Source organism: Salvia miltiorrhiza, chromosome 2 (genome assembly GCF_028751815.1).
Source record: "Salvia miltiorrhiza cultivar Shanhuang (shh) chromosome 2, IMPLAD_Smil_shh, whole genome shotgun sequence".
Lineage (NCBI taxonomy): Eukaryota > Viridiplantae > Streptophyta > Magnoliopsida > Lamiales > Lamiaceae > Salvia > Salvia miltiorrhiza.
The window spans coordinates 49,266,399-49,286,510 of record NC_080388.1 but is presented as its reverse complement, the minus strand read 5'-3'; the positions used below and the strand labels follow the sequence as shown (position 1 = coordinate 49,286,510).

At 37.0% G+C, this 20,112-nt stretch overlaps 1 protein-coding gene across 1 annotated transcript; it reads right to left on the bottom strand.

Moving 5' to 3' along the window:
- Positions 1 to 17,457: 17,457 nt before the first annotated feature.
- LOC131011927 (uncharacterized) lies at positions 17,458 to 19,386 on the bottom strand. Its single transcript, XM_057939828.1, has 5 exons — positions 18,903 to 19,386; positions 18,738 to 18,815; positions 18,549 to 18,628; positions 18,273 to 18,475; positions 17,458 to 17,770 (listed from the first exon to the last, which is right to left on the bottom strand). Exons 1-5 carry the CDS (start codon positions 19,052 to 19,054, stop codon positions 17,678 to 17,680), a joined length of 606 nt encoding a protein of 201 aa, XP_057795811.1. The 5' UTR covers positions 19,055 to 19,386; the 3' UTR covers positions 17,458 to 17,677.
- Between the last annotated feature and the right edge of the window lie 726 nt (positions 19,387 to 20,112).

Here is a 20,112-nt window from a genome sequence, read left to right as displayed (position 1 = left end):
GCGCACTGTCTTGGATTAAGAGTTTGGGGTTGGGAAGGGTGTTTTTGCAGTCGAATTGCAGAGTGGTTACAAATGCTTTGGCGCTTATCAATGAGGAGGACCGAACAGAATTTGGAGCTCTCATTAGTGATTGCAAGGCCTGCTCCAAGAGTTAGATACTGTCCATGTTAAGCATATTAGTAGAGATTGTACTCTCATGGCTCATACTATTGCCTGATCTGCTTAGGATTTTGCGAACCCTCATGTGTGGACTGAACCACCAAATTATGTTCGGGTGTCACTACTCATTTTAATAATATTCCTACAGTTTACCACAAAAAAAAATATTAAAAAAAAATAAACAGAGATGGAAGCAAGCCCGGATTAAAACATCATACATAGCAATAATAACTAAAGAAATGAACTATTCTCTAATGGCACACCGACACACCGTATATATACTCTATTTAAACTCGATCATTGTGTACTTGCAGGTAAATCATAAAAGAGAGATATATATATGAATTGTACTAAAAAAATCACCATGATATGTGAAGTTGTCACATATCCAAAGACATAAAATCGAGCACACAGAAAAGTAAGTACATGTGCAGATACAATATTATAGATTGTACTAAAACAATAAAGAACATTACGCCAAAAACGATTACTCAATTATGTGATAAAACACCTACGCATGACGGCTTCAAATTCACACAAGCCCAATCAATCGCTCAAGAACACAATGAAAAAGCAATTGACAGAGATCACACACTCACACACAGTATGATCTGAACTAAAGCACGAATATATTCTCCTCAATATCAGTAGAATAAAAATGAAAGTGTCAGCTTCAAATCGTCCTCTTTTTAGCTCTTAAATAATCGAACCCTAGCAAGAGTTATAGCTTGAATAGGACTCCACCAATAGAGGAAGAGTTATTTGTAAAATACGATCCAATAATGCACCAATAGATTAAGATATTCGAAGCCATGTATATCCAAAAAAATAACTCTCCAAAAGCTGCTAAAAATCCGCAAAGATAACTATCATAACGTTTCATTCAAATTCAAGTATAATGATAGATATTGGAATGACTCCAAAAATACACCCGTTGATATTTACAAATTATTTACATAATGATAATATAATAGAGTATAACTTATACTCTAACAATATGCTCGATTTATAAAGCATGGGTGAGATTTGAATTTGAAATATTTTAATTAGAAGTACCCCTTATATTACCATTTACCCCCAAGATATATTGATATCAAAGAGCCCGTTTGTGGCCCACTCAAGAGGAGTCACCACTACAAAAAAACGCGTAAATAGCGACGAAAACTACCGACGGCGGCGCCGCCGCCGGCAATTACCGACGGCACGGCGGCGGCAAAAAAGGCGACCCGCCTTTTGACTATTACCGGCGCATTACCGACGGCAAAACGGCCGCCGCTAATTAGCGGCGGTTACGCCGTCGCTAATTTAAATATATATTAATATAAATATATATTATTTATTACCGACAGCAATTGCCGTCGGTACTTACCGGCGGCAACCGGCCGCCGCTAATCACCACCGCCGGTGACATCCGGCGATAGCACCACCGCCGTCCGGCCAACATTACCGACGGCATTTTTCGGCAAATGCTAATTACCGACGGCAAATGCCGTCGGTAATTAATTTTATTTTTTTTTCATTTTTTTCTTCATTTATCATCTAATAAATTGATCAAAGATAAAAATACAAAAACATTAAAATCAAATATATATTGAAATACAAGTGAAAATTTAAACATTGATTATTACTAATCTAAGATTATTACTAAGAATTCAAGATTCTTAGTAAAAAGCTTATAATTATAACTTAAGAATGTTAATTTGATTAGTGATTCACTCATCAATCATCACCAATCCAAGATTATTACTAAGAATTCAAGATTCTTAGTAAGAATCTTATAATTATAACTTAAGAATGTTAATTTGATTAGTGATTCACTCATCAATCATCACCAATCCAAGATTATTACTAAGAATTCAAGATTCTTAGTAAAAAACTTATAATTATAACTTAAGAATGTTAATTTGATTAGTGATTCACTCATCAATCATCACCAATCCAAGATTATTACTAAGAATTCAAGATTCTTAGTAAGAATCTTATAATTATAACTTAAGAATGTTAATTTGATTAGTGATTCACTCATCAATCATCACCAATCCAAGATTATTACTAAGAATTCAAGATTCTTAATAAGAATCTTATAATTATAACTTAAGAATGCTAATTTGATTAGTGATTCACTCATCAATCATCACTAATCCAAGATTATTACTAAGAATTCAAGATTCTTAGTAAGAATCTTATAATTATAACTTAAGAATGCTAATTTGATTAGTGATTCACTCATCAATCATCACTAATCCAAGATTATTACTAAGAATTCAAGATTCTTAGTAAGAATCTTATAATTATAACTTAAGAATGCTAATTTGATTAGTGATTCACTCATCAATCATCACTAATCCAAGATTATTACTAAGAATTCAAGATTCTTAGTAAGAATCTTATAATTATAACTTAAGAATGCTAATTTGATTAGTGATTCACTCATCAATCATCACCAATCCAAGATTATTACTAAGAATTCAAGATTCTTAGTAAGAATCTTATAATTATAACTTAAGAATGCTAATTTGATTAGTGATTCATTCATCAATCATCACTAATCCAAGATTATTACTAAAAATTCAAGATTCTTAGTAAGAATCTTATAATTATAACTTAAGAATGCTAATTTGATTAGTGATTCACTCATCAATCATCACTAATCCAAGATTATTACTAAGCATTCAAGATTATTAGTAAGAAACTTATAATGATAACTTAATAATGTTAATTTGATTAGTGATTCACACATCACTCATCACTAATGTAAGATATTACTTAAGAATTCAAGATTCTTAGTAAGAATCTTATAATTATAACTTAAGAATGTTAATTTGATTAGTGATTCACTCATCAATCATCACTACTCTAATATTATTGCTAAGCATTCAAAATTGTTAGTGAGAAACTTATAATTATATCTTAATAATGTTAATTTGATTAGTGATTCACTCATCAATCAACACTAAGGTTATGAATGGTGTATAACTAGATTGTTAAAAAAAAAATTGAAAATTAATAATAAATTATTTAATAAATATTTTTCCGACATAAAAATAAGAACGGAAACGAGCCCAATCCGTAATTAACAACATTTTTTGTATATCATCTCGACATATTCTAAGGTTATGAATATATATGATATTGTATATTGAAGTAGACTTTAAATGAATTAATAGATACTATATATATCAATAATACGAGTGTTCTGTACTGGTGACCATTCGAAAAGAACTTCAAGGTTAAGCGTGCTTGACTTAGAGCACAACTAAGATGGGTGACCGACTGGGAAGTTCGTCTAAATTATGCAATACTGTATAAATACCGAAATAAATTGTGGATATACAATAAAATAAATAAATAAATAAAATAAATAAATAAATAAAATAAAATAAAAAAATAAATTAAAAAATATTACCGAGGGCAAATGCCGTCGGTAATGCCGTCGGTAATGCCGTCGGTAATTACCGACGGCATTTTGCCCTCGGTAATACCTTGAACAACTCCGGCGTGTGCGCCACCACCGTCCGGTGGAAATTACCGACGGTGATCTCGCCGCCGCTAATTACCGACAGCATTTGCCGTCGGTAATTTTCCGGCAACTCTCCGCCGTTCAACGGCGGTATTTAACGGCGGAAATGCCGGCGGCTTCGCCGCCGTTAATTGCCAGCGGCGGCCGATCGCCATCGGTAATGGCGTTACCGACGACCCGGTTAGCGACGGCGAGTTGCCGCCGGTAACCTTTATCACCGGCGGCCGTGTCTTATTACCGACGGCAAAATGCCGTCGGTAATCGTGCGTTTTTTTGTAGTGCACGGCCTCCACCTCTCATATAACCAAAATTTTCAATACAAAATCCATCACAACTCATCAATTATTTTTCATGACATTATTACTATCTAAAGCATCCTATATACCCATTTTATTTATATTCTTTTCTCTCTTTTATCTCTCTCTTTTTTTTCTCTCTTTTTTTTTCAACGACTTGTACTAGGATTTTTCAATAAATATCAAAGTTCATAATCCATAATCACATATCTCCACAAACCAACTACCCCATAACAACAATGTCCAAGCTCCCACCCATGGCTAAAACAAAGAATATGGATAATAAGGCTCAAAGGGGCGAACTAGGATCATTTAGTAAAAGGAAAATTATGGAAAATATAGGCTAGCAAAGACGGCTTTCTATCATCTCAAACTTATTAAGCACACCATGTGACCTCGAGGGAGAAACTAAGACAAGTTCTAGTGAGAAACATGCATGCTTGAACAATCACTCAAGAATAAAAAATAAGACTGTAAAATAATGACAGTCAAGGCTCAAATCCTCACAGCTTATTTCATTGATTGCAACACATAGAGACCACGCTTATCATTCATCATTCTTGCTCAATCTCAACAATATCAACACAAACGCATGCGATTCCAAAATTTTAAACAGAAACCATCATGAGCCGGTTATCCAATCAATCTCTACACTACTCACATCTTCATCAAGGTATCATCACAGAGAAACCACCAAAACAAGACTAAACGACTCAACGACACAAACAAGAACAACCGAAATAAAAGTGCACCCACAAAAACACATCCCCCCAAACTTATTCACCACCAAGGAGAATAAGTTTGAAAAAGAATTGTGGGACACGAAAATGAATAAACAAACGAAAAGAAACGAACTAACCAGAATTGGGTTGCCTCCCAATAATCGCTATTTTTAACGTCGTTAGCTCGACGATCTAGCAGGTATAGGTGGCGGCCACTTTTCATCAAATGTGAGTACATCATCTGTTGTGAACTAATGATAAGGTGACTTTCCAAGCTTCCAAATATCTTGAAAACAATGGCCATCCTGTGAACAATCAAAAGTACTACCACACTCCAAAAAGTGTTCATTAGATGAATCAAAATTAAAATCAAAAGATGGAGTTAGATAAAAGCTAAAGAGACAAGCCTTCAATGATTTCACTTGGTCGATGCAAGTGCCGACTACATTTAGGACATTGCACTCTTCAACACTTTTAAAAATTTTCATCCTCCAAGCTCATCTCAACTTTCTGAACTTCTTGCTCGTCTTCTATCACTTGAGGCACTTCATATGAAGTTTCATTTTCAAGCTCAATGGTCTTACTCTGCTCTTTCAGACTCAACACGGTATTGCTTGGGAATTGGCTATAGATTGCTAATAGCAGTGGTCATTTGAGTCATCTGAGTCTCAAATACCTTCATCTGAGTCCATAAAGCAGCAGTGGTAGACTCAAGCTTCTCCATCCAGTCATCCGACTTGGAGATAAATTTCATCAGCAGCTCTTCCAAATTAGGCTTCTTCTCCTCATTAATGACTCCATTGGTGATAGAGAAGCCTGGTGGAGCCTGAAGTGCTTTATTCAGGAACCCTCCATGATAGAACTGTTGCCAACTCTGATTGTTTCCCTGTTGTCCTCTTTGAAATCCACCCTGCTGAAGATTCTTGAAATTCCAATTGATGAGGAGTAATATATGCGGAACAGAGGAATGACGTTACCAGGGGAATCACGGGGAGCAGCGAGATGGTTTTCGCCAGAGGGATCACACTCGCCAGAGGAGTCACACTCGCCAGAGGAACGGCTTACACCAGAGAAGCCTCTCTCGCCAGAGACATGGTCTTCACCAGAGGAATCCCCAGAAACGCGGGAAAATCTCCCGCGTGAAGGCGATTTTACTATTATACCCCTGATCACGCAAGACGCATGCTCCAGTGTTGATTTTACTATTTTACCTTCTACATGTAATCTATAAATAGAGGCCTACGTGCTCCTTGTAACATTACGCTATCTTTTACTATCAAGCAGCAACTCTACTCTCGTGTTCTCGAATTCCGAATACTCTCTTTGTCTTCTCCGATCAAAACTAGGTATAGTCCGCGATTCCTTAATAATTTACCGATTAAATAGATACCCATCCTTTTGAGTTTCACCACCAATTGCTGCCAAAATTTACCTATTTCATCATCATCGGATTTTTCACAGCTGACACCATCTTAGCAATAATCAAAGCATTTATCTTGGAAGTCAATGCAGCGATTTGAGTGGCTAACAAAGTAACCGAATCAGAACTTGTGGTGGCAGCAACATTCTTCAAATATACCTTCTCGGCTGGCCATTGATAGCATGTAGTGCTCATGCTATCAAAAATCTCCATAGCTGCTCATGCACTACCTGAAAAAACTCCAGAACAAAAAATAAGAACTAAAAGAAAAATAAAGAACATAAATAAAAATAACAAAAAATAAAAATCCAGATTAGTCTCAAACAATCTACAGATAGTACTGATAAATAATCAGTCCCCCGCAACGGCGCCAAAAACTTGTTCGCTAATTTCTTAGCACACCGCAAGTGCACGGGTGCAACTGTGTACAGTAGCAAGCAAGGTCGTATTCCACAGAGACTAATTAATATCAATTCCTATCCTAAATCCTAATCCTCTATCTAGATAATCGAAATTAAGAGTTTTATTTTTAAAACTAAATAAATAAATAACAGAAAACAAATAAATCAAGCTGCGAAACAAAGAAACAGATATGAGAAGAATTACCCAAGGCAAAGGTTTCAATAGATTCTCATGACTAACAAGTTCATTTCAATCATCAAGATGATTCCTAAGGCATGCAATCTCAAAGCTAGTCTATACTCACTCTCATGGCATACAAACCGTTGATTACATGCAAGGCTATCGTCTCCGGATCACACTTCTAATATGCAACTCCTAAAAGCTCCTAGGATTAACGCCCTCACAAATATCAATTCCCTTTATAATTAAAATAAATGTGTTCTATGTTCTTTGTTCAGGTAATAATTATCATCTCTCGATATCAAATTAAAACCTATGATTATGCTAAATTGGCGATCAAGCAATAAAGCAAACAATATAAACAAGAACATAAAAAGGAATAACAATCTCGATTGATTGAATCAAACAGTCAGAAACTCAAATCATGTTTACTCCTTAAACCCTGGAAAAAAAGATTCTAGCTAGACATAGACATATGAACTAGAATCAAAGTCTCAATAAAATAGGAAAACATTCAACAATAAAAACCGTAGTGAAATCGAGAATCTTCAGTTCTTGCTCTGGCTCCGTCCTCCGTCTCCCTCAGCTCTCAGGAAAAGTAGAATATGGTAAAAGTTGTTTTCAATATGTTTCTGGGGAGTATTTATATGGCCTAGGTCTCAAAATATAGGTCAAAACTGTGTAGGATCGAAAAATAGCTGAAATGATAAAAAAAATCGCGCTAAATCTATGCTGTCACGCGGCCCGCCCGAGGCGAGGCCGCGCGCCCAGCCCGCATGCGGCACCGAAATCCTGACAGCTTTGTGCAACGATTTTGTTTTTGGCTCGTTCTCTCTCGTCCGAACTTCGATTTATAATCCGTTTACGCTCACGAACTCCTCTCGAGACGAACTACAAGTCTACAATTTGTATTTCAGCCAATTCTTCCAAAAACTGCTTCATTATTTCTGAAAATTCGTTCAAACAACAAGGAAGTAACAAGTTCTTGACCATAAATTAAACCAATTTAAGCTCAAATAAACCATCAAACACACAAAATCCTCATAACTAAATATCAAATATGACACACCAAGAGGTAAAAATGCATGTTTATCAGCGGCTCAAGGCTTCATCAAAGAAAATTATTATGTGAATGATTGTGTAATAATAAGTATTATGTGTGAATTATTGTGTAATAATCCTCATCAGTTAATAAATTAAATCAAAGAAAATTGTCTTCTAAAAATTTCAAATTTAAAATTAACACCCCCAACGAAAAATAAAATATAAAAAGTATTTATACGCACTTACAGCTATCTACTTATGATTGTATAAGGCAAGGGCTAGCTACTTAGAACAACTACAGCGGGGCTAAATCGAGTAGCTCGAGTCGATCCTCGACGAGTCCCGACCCGCGCCATTGCCGAGCCCCTAGTCTCGATGTGAGGCGTGATGTGGAGAGCCTGACTCTAAGGAGGAAATGTGGGAACCTTGCATTGCACACACTCCTCTAAAAAAATTAAATTTCATTTTTTAATATTAAAAAAATGAATTGATTTCAATTTTAATTAAATGTAGCTTATCTTTTTATAATGCCCTTCACATTGTATGCCTTTTGACGTGAGATTCAATATAAAATCAAACTAATGTAGTTTAACTATTTATAGTACACTCCGCATTCTAGAGAAATATATTTCAAATAGTTTTAATTGTAATTTTTATTTTTTTTTCTATTTTATATATTGTAATTTTCGAATTTAAATTTAATAAAATTTTTAATTTTAAAATTAAATATTTATTTTAATCTTTGAATGCATTAATTTTACAAAATTGAATTAAATTCTATAGAGTCCTACTAAGGTGGAGCCTATCTATATCTATATAAAAGTGGAACCAATATGCATATACTATTTTCCCGCCCAAAGTGTAGCATTAATTTTAACCTTAATTTACACAATTCAATATTAATATCAACATTTATTTACATAATTAATGCTGATTTTTATTTATACTAGCAAGTTCTATTTCTGATCTATTAAATTATGACTATAATTTGTTCTCATTTTCAATATAAATGCTCAATTGAATTAGCATTTATATTTATCTTAAAATATTGGATTTCATAAGAATTAATACTACAAAAGTATAATGATATTTTTTTGGTAAAAAATAATCTCTCATATAATACACTAATAACATTAAGTTCTTAAACCACATTAATTTATTCTAAACTTAATAATTATCGTCAAAATATATATAAAAAAATTGTTTTTGTGTAAAATGATTGTATGGATAGGAAGTTAGTTGAAAATATGTTCAGTGAGACATAAATAAAATTAATTTTTTTAATTATTTATATAGGTTAAAAGATTAAAAAAAATAAAAAATCAATTTCACCCTAAAATTGAAAACGATGATATGGAAAAAAAATAGTTAAGATGGAGTATTTTTTTTAGGTAATATGCATTTTCTTCATGAAATTAGATGATAATTGTTCAATTGTTTAGATTTTGAAACAAAATAATCAGCAACACTAATTTGTCGTTTATAAAAATAGGTAAACAATTAATCAGAACACAAAAACTTAGGTGCTATTGGGTGCACTGTAGAATCAGGTTATACCCGCACTCAGACTTTAACCTGCATCTTCATTCAAATCATGTAAATGACACTATTCAGTTATACAAATGTCACTGCCTATAATTAACATTATTCAGTTATACAAATTACACTATAACATTTTGAAACATTATAGTGTCATTTACAATTTTATGATGTCAATGACATGAAGTGTCGTTTATATTTATGAATAGTGTCAATTATACACAATGTCATTTACAATATTATAATGTCAATTATACGCGGTGTCATTTGTATAACCGAATATAGTCAATTACAGACACTGTCATTTGTATAATTGAATAGTGTCATTTACAAAGTTCGAATCAGGAAGCGGGTTTGTATTTGAGCGCGGGTCAGAGTTTGAATGCGAGTGCAACCGTCTAATCAGAAAGCTACATTTATATATAAAAGCATATCATGTATTCATTGAAAAAATTGTAAATACATTATTTTTAATGGCTATGATAAAATCAACAACAAAATATGTTTAATTTTATGGATTTCAATAATAAATTATTGTTTTCATAATTATTATTAACTTTTAAAGTAAGTGTATAAAATAAATGATGTGTACATAATAGTGAAGCTTAATAAATATGATCGCAATCAAACAAAGACTTCGGAATTCCAAGGACCTTGGGCAAAATCCGAATGATTTTATCATTGAAGAATCGGACAGACCTTGTATCACTACGATGCAATACTTAGCCAACAAAAGTTGGGCGGACCAAATGGAGATGGAGGACACTCCATCACCTCATCTCTAATCTTTTGATGAATGTTCTTGTTTGGAACGTCCGTGGCATCTCGGACGAGTCTAAACAGATTTTGAGGGAGCATTGCCGTTCCTTTTCTCCTCTTATCTTAGGCATCATTGAGCCTAAGTCAAAGTTTAACAAAACGCGTCCTGGTTTTTGGAACTCCTTGAACCTCACTCCGCGTCATCAGAACTGTCGTCTTCCGCGTCGTTCTAATATTTGGCTCTTCGCTCAACCTTCGGTGGCCACGACTATTATTTTTTCTTCTTCACAGGTGATTGTCGCCAACTGCACTTGGCAGAACATGCATTTTAGAGTCGCCATCATACATGGCGCTAATGACTACTTACTCCGGCGAGTTTTGTGGAATGATCTCCTGCATTTTACGGACGGCCCTACTGTCTTCATTGGGGATTTCAACGCCATCAAAGGGGCCCATGAGCGTATTAGCGCTGTCCTTCCGTCCAGATCTTCCTGCTTGGATTTTTGTAATTTCATTGACTCTACAAGCTTTTTGGAACCTACTTCTTCGGGGCTCTCTTTCACTTGGTCGGGAAGAAGGTTCTTGCCCAACCATGTGGAGTCTCTGCTGGATAGGGCTCTTATCTCTCCCTCTTTTGCTGATCTCTGGAATTCGGTGAACACTCACGTCTTGCCACGGCTTACTTCGGATCACTCTCCTATTGTCCTTCAGTGCAGGACGCAGCTTCCCCCGGCAAAAAGATCTTTCCGTTTTCTCAATATGTGGATAAGTCATCCCGACTTTTCTAACATTGTCACGACCTCTTGGAACGAGGAGACTGCCACTCCCTGCCCTATTCTGCGTGTGATGCTCAAGCTCAAACGCCTTAAAGGTGCTCTCCGTGAGTGGAACAAGATTGGCTTCGGCAATGTGGATGTGCAGTTGACTAATTTGCAGACGGAGCTCGAGGGTATTCAGGAGAGAATTTCTAGAGAGGGCTATCATGGGAACATGTTTGATGAAGAGGTGTCTAAACAGGCGGCAATTAATACGATTCTTTCTCGCAAGAACACACTCTTGCAGCAGAAAAGCAGAATATCCTGGCTTCAGGATGGAGACCGCAATACGGAATTCTTTCATAAGATGCTGCGTTTTAGAAATTCCAATCTTCTCATTGGGCACCTGTATATTGATGGGAGTATCACTTATAATCAGGAAGATATTGAGCGCCATATTGTCAATCATTTCACCAACCTCTTCTCTCAAGGGGCGAACGGTAATATCGATTTAACTGAGTTGGAAGCCAATTTGGACGTCAAAGTTTCTGAAGAACAGAATTTAGAGCTCACGGTTATTCCTTCGGACCTGGAAATCTATGACGCTGTCATGAGCATGGACACCAGCAGTGCTCCCGGTCCCGATGGGTTCTCGGGTCTTTTTTTCCATAATTGTTGGAGTACGGTCCGCGAGAATGTGAGTAGAGCGGTCCGATGCTTCTTTCTTAACTCTTATTTGCCGCACGGCTGCAATGCGAACACTCTTATCTTGATTCCTAAGGTGGACGATGTCAAATCGGTTTCTGATCTTAGGCCGATTATACTTTCGAACTTCTTCTTCAAAATAATTTCGAAGATTATGGCTGCTCGGTTGAATAAGGTGGCGGCGAATGTGGTCTCTCATAATCAGTTCGGCTTCATAAGCGGGCGTTCTATACATGACTGCATCATGTTGGGCTCCGAGGGTTTCAACTGTATGGATCGTACGGCTCGTGGTTCTAATATGGCCTGCAAAATCGATATCAAGAAGGCTTTTGACACCATGAGCTGGGACTTCATCCTCAAAGTCCTGAGGGTAATGGGTTTCCACCAGCAGTTTCTCACCTGGATCTCCATTATTTTCAGTTCGGCCCGTATCTCCATTCTTTACAATGGGCGGTTGAGTGGTTATTTTGCCTGTACTAGAGGGGTTCGCCAAGGAGATCCTTTATCTCCCATCCTCTTCGGTATTGCCGAAGATATGTTAAGTCAGATCATCATGAATTGTGTTGCTTCGCGCCATCTCATTCCCATGAACTATAGCCGATCTCACTACTTCCCCACACACCTGCTCTACGCGGATGACATCCTGCTCTTCTGTAGAGCCTCGACTCGTAATGCGAAGAAAGTTAAGCATATTTTGGAGTATTATGGCTCTCTTTCTGGGCAGATATGCAGCCTTGAAAAATCTCGCATAGACTATGGGAAAGGCGTAAGTACTTTGGTTAAACGCGACATTAACCAGATTTTGGGCTTCACGCAAGGGGGTGAACAGGTGACCTACTTAGGAGCCCCTCTTTTTGTGGGAAGGCCGCGTGTCTCTCATTTTATGAGCATCAAAGACCGCATTGTGCAAAAAGTTTTCGCGGTGGGCGGGTCTTCATCTTTCGATGGCTGGGCGTCTATGTCTTGTTAAATCTGTCATTCAGAGCTCCATCATTCATACCATGATGGTTTATCGCTGGCCTAAGTCGCTCCTTCATGAGCTTGATCGTAAGTGCAGGAATTTTATATGGACTGGAAAGACGAATCAGAAACCTTCGTGTGCGGTGAAGTGGGATCGCTGTTGCACCATCAAGGAGGAAGGAGGCCTTGGAATCCGCTCTTTTACCCTTATGAACAAGAACTACCTTATGAAGCTCGCGTGGAATCTTATTAAAGGCAGTACTTTTGCGCATCAGTTGCTTCGATCCAGATATCTCACGACGTTTGGTTATGCTAAGAACAATGTTGCGAACTCTTCGATTTGGCTTGGGCTCAAACATGAAATTAATGGGTTGGTGGAGAATTCTTACTCTGTGATTGGAGATGGGAAGTCCACCCTTTTTTGGATGGATGACTGGCTGGGCTACAAGATCTGTGATCGTTTGGGTGTCCCTGATTATCTGTACGATAGACTCACGCATTCTGTTGCGGACTACTACTTCGACAACTGTTGGCATTTTTCTGAAAAGTTTGTTGAGAATTATCCGGATATTGTGGGCGATATCATTCTTCTTCATATGGATAACTCTACGGATGCACGGTTTTGGAAGTACTCTCTTAGTGGTGATGTGACCTCGGCCCTGGCCTTTACCAACACTTGCCATCGATACCCCAAGGTCTCGTGGGGCTCGTGGCTTTGGGATGCGGCCATTCCTATCCGCCGCTCGCTGACTTGCTGGAGGCTCATCCATGGTCGTCTGCCAACCATGGATTGCCTGATCCGCCAGGGGCTTGTGGCTCCAAATATCTGTTGTTTATGTTTCAGCGATGCAGAGAACATTTCACACATTTTTTGGGACTGCATGAAATCGCAGCAGGTGTGGGCTACCTTCCTCAGCTGGTTCGGTCATCCGGAGCTCCTGGATTGTAGGGATATTATGAGTTTTCTCGTGATGGCGTGGAGCATGAAATTCAGCTCTCTTTTGCAGCGGCTTTGGAAGATTGGTATTATCAACTTGATTTGGATGACTTGGACCAGCCGAAATAGTGCGATCTTTGATGATATTTCCTTCAGTGAAACAAAGGTTCTTAAGTTCATCAAAATTGTTTATAAGGAAGTGGACTCCTCTAGCCTGAAGCTGGGGCATATGGCGAATGACTGGAAAGAATACCTCACGTTACGTGAGCTTGGTGTGAGGTCAAGATCGGCTCCTCCTCCTGAGTATGTCGATGTCCATTGGTGGCCACCGGACTTGAATTGGATGAAAGTTAATACGGATGGCTCGGTGTTAGGGGCGCCGGGAAGGATCTCTGCTGGGGGTGTTTTTCGTGATCACCAAGCTGAGGTTCGTGGATGTTTTCATGTGAAGGGGGGATCGGGCTTTGCACTGGAGGCTGAGCTGTTGGCGGTAATCAAAGCCGTCGCCATTGCGGAGAGCCGCGGGTGGCGCAAACTTTGGCTGGAATCAGACTCTATGTATGTCATTGAGCTGCTTCGAAAGAAATCGTTGGAGGTGCCTTGGAGATTTCGGTCTAGTTGGAAAGCGACGATTTTCTCCCTCAACAAGTTCGAGCTTCGTATTTCTCACATCTACAGGGAGGGTAATGCGGCGGCGGATATCATGGCTCACACTCGCGTCAAGAGGGTTGGTGGTCGCATAGCATTGAGGCCATTGAGTCGGCTGTCATCCGGGACATGGCTTCGCACAGCCACATCAGACGCATCTAATGGGCCGCTGGTTCTGGTTTTTTATGGCGGTGCTGTTTGGTGGGGTGAGGGCTGCTGGGTGTTGGCGGTGCTGCTCTTTTGTCGAGCAGTTAGTGGGCAGATCTGTTGTTGTTTGGTCGAACACCTGGAGAGAGATGGTGATTAAGGCGAGGTGTGTTCTCACCGGGTTGAACGGCTGCTGGAGTTACATGGTGGATGGTGGGGCGCGTACCGTCGAGAGATGGAGATGCAGCACTTTGTTCGAGCAGGTGGTGGGTGTTGCTGTTGATTGGTCGAACACCTGGGGTGCGGTGGCTTTTGATGTGAGGCATGCTTGCTTTCGGATGAGCTGCTGCTGGAGCTACGCGAGGGAGGCTGCATGGCCAGCACATCTCTTCGAGAGGACACACGGCTTTTTAGTTCTCGGCGACGGCGTCTCACCGGCCGAGACTATCAGCTTTTCTTCCTCGGCTTTTCCCTGTACGGTTTTTTCGGCGACGGAGTGTAACCGGATGATTTTTTACCCTTTTGTTTTGGTGTCTTGTTCTGTGGATAGCTCACGGCGACGGCATATAACCGGCCGTGTTGCTTCCTTTTGTCTCTTTTGTTGGTCCGAGCTAGCGGCGACGACGTCTAACCGGCCGCGTGGCTCCTTTTTCCTTTGTTTGGGCAATTTGGCGACGGCGTCTCACCGGCCTTTTGCCCATGTTTGGTCTGTTTCCTTTCTTTTCTGTGGGAGGAGAGCCGGGTTGGTTTGGGGACGATGGTTAGGCCGGAGTTCTGGAAACTTACCCTGCCGCTCTCTTTCTTTCTTTCTCGACTGTTTAGACGGGTACTCTTTTTCCTTTTTACGGTTTTTCCCATGTGGTTTTCCGTAAAGAGGTTTTAACGAGGCTCGGCCCTTAGTCTGCGCTCCTGTGCTTTCAAGGTTTCTTAGGTTTTCCTTTTTTTTTTCTTCTATAAAATCGCATTTTATAATAAATATGATCGCAACTCATCGTTTAGTTAATTTCACTTTAAACATTTTTTAGACAATTTCACTTCAAATTATTGATATAGTATATGATTGGTGATTTCATGTCACTTACAAAGATATATTCCTAAATTTATACCACTTAAAAAAAAATATTAACTCATCACAATTACATTATTTTTATATAATATATAATTTAATTAATACTAATATAAAATAAAAAATATAATAATTTTTTTAAAGAAAAAATAAAAAATTATAATATCTAAAAAAATATAATACTCGTGCATCGCACGAGCAAAATACTAGTTTCTATAGAGTCCCCGGGGTCTCTCCATTGTAGTTGCTATTATTTCAAAAAGAAGAAAAAGAAAAAGGACGGGTAATCGGCTATATGATCATATCCAAAGACAAACAAAAACAAAATAGAAAGAAGGAAAAGCATACGAGGTCTAGTCTTGTATATAGTTGTAGATAATGTGTAGTGATGAAAACATGTAAAATGGCTGTCGATTTATACAGCTGGGTGCAACATGTGGACCATTTATTGCACGGGAAACACATGCACCTTTCAATTCACCCATTATTTAATTGACGATTAATGTGTCCTTTTTCAAGCAAGGGATCGGAAGATCAATTATTTGGGTTGTTACGAAACTAATTTGCATTATTTTTATTCATTTTTCCTCCATCTAAACCTTTCTTTGTTCAGGCTGCTTCCTATCCAACTTTTTCAAAAAACACTCATCAATATTAAAATTTTCTGCCAATTTAGTTAGGAGCCAAATCTCTCTGTTTCGATATGTTTTCATTGCGAAAAGATTATTTAATTAATCCGTGGCCTGAATTTAGTTCATGGAATGAATAAGCAGAACTACTTGAGTTGAGTTCCGTAAAATTTTTTAAATTAGCAAAGCTTGAATGATAAATTGAGATTTTGTTATTTATAGTGCTGTAGTTTCACGTTTTTATGTATAAATTATAAATAAAATAAATGTATTAAATAAAACGAAATAAAGTTAATTAACATAGGCTAAACATGAACGGTGGTTACAGAATGTGCTCATGGAAATGGAAGATGAGCATATTTCTTGATATGTGTATTACGTTTGGAGGTTAAAATATTTAGATTTGATCACTTCCTAAAAAAACTAGTAGCAAACTTTCAAGGTAATGTATGCGATCTATATATTCATTTCCATTATAAAATTAAATATACTCGAGGTCGAGGGGGATATGCAAAATATTAATTTGATTGAACTCTGACATCAACTCCGCAATTTTAAACTAAAAGCTTTACTATATAATGGGACATTTGCAAAAATGCCCACATCCTTATAAAAACTTATAAAATTGCCCACTTTCATAAACAAAAATGGACAATTTTACAAGTTTTTATAAGAAGGGGGCATTTTTCCCAATTAACACTAATATGATACCACTATTTCTTGATTTTATAAATAATTTTTTTTAATACGACAAGATAAAGCATGGAGAAACGTGAACTTCGATTATGTTAAGGACCTAATAAGTAGGTCCACCTAACTGTATGCAGGCTGTATCCCACGAAATTAAATTTGAGAATGGTAGGTGGGGTTTCTCATATACTATCATTTTGTTTCCTTTTTCCCTTTTTGCAGTACCTCAATGCACCGGTCTCAATAATATATATAGTGATCATGTTTATTCATGATCATCTACGATTTTCTACGAAAAAAAAATAGAAGAAAAAAGTTAAACATTTCAAATAACTTGAGTTGTTAACTATATATATTCCCTATTGATAAATTCAACAAACTTTTTAATCTCCTGGATTTGGGCCAATTTGCATAGCTCAACATTTTGATAAATTAATACTAGTAGTATATGATTTTCTAATGACTATTAGATAACTATATATCGTCCCATTAATACCATAAATTGATATTGTTTATAGAATATACTATACATATATGTTGGGCAATTTTATTATGATTTTTGCCTATTAACACTTTTATTATTTTAATCTAACATCTCCAAATCTTTGGAATGTTATGCTGCAAAATTGAATGCAGATAAGTACGTAGTTATCAATCTTTAATGCTTCAAATTGAGAGCTCATTGGCTGAGGGAATTGTTTCTCTTGACTTGAGTAAAGAAATTATTTTTCCGCCCCCCTAAAAAATTAATGCTTCAAATTAAAAGCTAAGTACATACATATTAATACTGTTATTTACTCTTTATAATCTTTAGTACCACTCTTTTGAACAGTTACAAATTGAGATTTAAAATATAACAATTGTAACTTTACACTCTAGTTTGATAAATCATATTGCTGGAAGAATGACCTCCAATTAAATTCTTGAAAACTGATACAGATGATCCGAAATTGCTACATCAAGAGATATCAAAAGTATTTCTTTAAAAAAAATCAAATGGGAATTTTGTTTATTTTTATTTCTTTTAGTTTATTTACAAATAATAACTTCGAAAAATGTAACTAAAATTGGTGTTGAACCATAGTTAAAATGAAAAAATTCAATCATTTTTATTTTTTGCAGCTTCAGATGAACTTTTTTCTTCTTTGGTTGCACATACAATGTCGTCCACCTGGTCACTAGCTTCTTGAACCTGCGCAATTCATTCAATAATTTTCATCAAGTTTTTGGCACAAACTGAATTTGATTTTCATGAACTCTGATAATGAATTAAACAAAAGTTAGAAAGTCATAGACGCAATTGTAAATAATTATGTGCAAATCAATGTGAAATCCTTAATCATAATATATATAATCCCACTAGTATGAGCTGTACATTACGGATTATATTATTCTTTATTTTGGTTTCTTGCAGTCGCTATGGCACATGATCAACTTGACAAAGATAGTATTTAATTACACCATCTTACCTAATAATTTAAACTTCAAATTAGCATAAAGAATCAGTCAAGATTTTTACAAAAACGAGATAAGAAGGATTTTATAATATCTTTCAAGGTCTGTTTATTTGTTTTACTTTAGAAGAAGACGCACAATAATGACACTATCAGTAGGCTATATGTATAATATTAATTATTTCATTCATGGCGTGACATTAATTTTAATTAAAAAAAATTAGGAGTAATTAATTATACCTTGTCGATGACGTTGTCGAGAGAGTCAGCCGTCTTGGCTGTTTTCTCAGCCAAATGTTCGACCTTCTCAACAAGATCGCGCAGCTTTGATCCCTCGGGAAGATCGTCGGCGATGTCCTCGGCGATTTTGTCGACGGATCCCGCCACCTTCTCCACCGCCTCCACTATGTCCTCCACCGTTTGAACTGCATTTTCCAGCTTATCTGCGTGCGTATTCTATTTCTCAGCATCCATCCTTGACCAAAAAAATTAAAGCTGGGATTTGAATTTTCTTACTTTTAATCACCCATAATGGCCCCCATTTGTTGGTGAAAAAAGGTAGAATAAATGATACCACTAGTCCCAGAATCCAGCTCCTGTTTCATTGTCATGTCAGAAAACAAGAGAAAGAAAGAGTTGTAACTTTAAAAAAAAATTATTTTTTGGCGTCTGCCATGTTTGCAAGGATGGAATATATTTACTAACATGGGTTTGGAAGAAGATGGTGGGCCAGAAGCTGGTGGAACTCCAGGTGCAGTGTTGGCACTCACAACAAATGATTTCCTAAAATAGAAAAAGAATATGAGTTCATTAAAAGTTATGTTAAAAGCTGGAAACTGGTGATCCCTCTATTGCATATCTCGTACGCACCTGGTGTATTGGAGTGTTTTCTTTCGGGCCCAGAAGCTCAATTCGTGGTTCTTGCACTTGGAAACGGCTAATCTCGAGATGGGATTCCAAGACCTCGTACTCGTTGGCTTTGCAGAGAAGACGGTGATGGAAGAAGAAGTCGCCATTGACATAGCTTCGAGCTTTATGGATATGTGGGTTTGTTTTCCAAGATTCTTGCAGTTGCAGATGGTGTGTTTGGGAAATAATGGTTAGGGTTGTGGTCTTATTTTATAGGAAACCGATAATCTGGTGGAGTTGTTACAAACATATAATGTGGACTGGCGGTAGTTTGACAATTGAAACGCGGTGGAAAGAAAAGAATAAATTAATTAGGGTTTAGGTGTGTGGTAAAAACAAATAAATTGTGGAAATGAAACACATGATCGTTTAAACAGTCAAATTTGACGACCTGGTCCACATGTTGTCTACTCATTATAAATTCAGAAGCGTGGTTTCTCTCTCATTTTTTATTTTATTTTTGTGGAAACGTCGAGGAAATTGTTAAGGGGATATTATTGATTGAAATAACATAATTAAGATAATTTATTTCAAATAATAATAATTAATGGAGTGATGAACCTTATTAAGATTTTTCTTCTTTCCTAAATCCTAATAAATATTTTATTTTAAAATTGAGAGTGTAATTATGAAATTATTCCTATCCTTATTTAATATTGGGTTAAGTACCAAATACCTCCCAACGTTGGGGCCCCTATCGCGTATAGGACCCTATAGTCAGGGTAGGCGCTGTTTACTACCTCAACATGGCTAAACCAAAGCAAATCCCCCCCTCAAATACCAAATACCCCCCCTGCATTAAGTCGCCGTTGGGGGGGTATTTGGTACTTAATACCTGACTATAGGGTCCTATACGCGATAGGGGCCCCAACGTTTGGGGGGATTTGCTTAGGTTTAACCACGTTGAGGTAGTAAACAGCGCCTACCTTTGACTATAGGGTCCTATACGCGATAGGGGCCCCAACGTTGGGGGGGTATTTGGTACTTAACCCTTTAATATTTTTTAGAATATGGTAATTAGTTGTATATATGTATTTATCATGATAATTAATAAGATTACAAATATAATTTTCTTAATTCCTTGATACACATAATTCGAAAACTAGCATGACACTTCGTTAAAAAAAGGAGGGAATGAATAATTACTACTCTATCCGTTCCTTAAATAACT

What these genes read in the sequence shown, in the direction of transcription:
- LOC131011927 (XM_057939828.1), bottom strand. Translation starts at nt 19,054, where the DNA reads ATGTCAATGGCGACTTCTTCTTCCATCACCGTCTTCTCTGCAAAGCCA. An exon ending in CCATCTTCTTCCAAACCCAT is followed by an intron (nt 18,629 to 18,737) that starts GTTAGTAAATAT and finishes ACAATGAAACAG; the next exon opens with GAGCTGGATTCTGGGACTAG. An exon ending in GCCATTATGGGTGATTAAAA is followed by an intron (nt 18,476 to 18,548) that starts GTAAGAAAATTC and finishes ATACGCACGCAG; the next exon opens with ATAAGCTGGAAAATGCAGTT.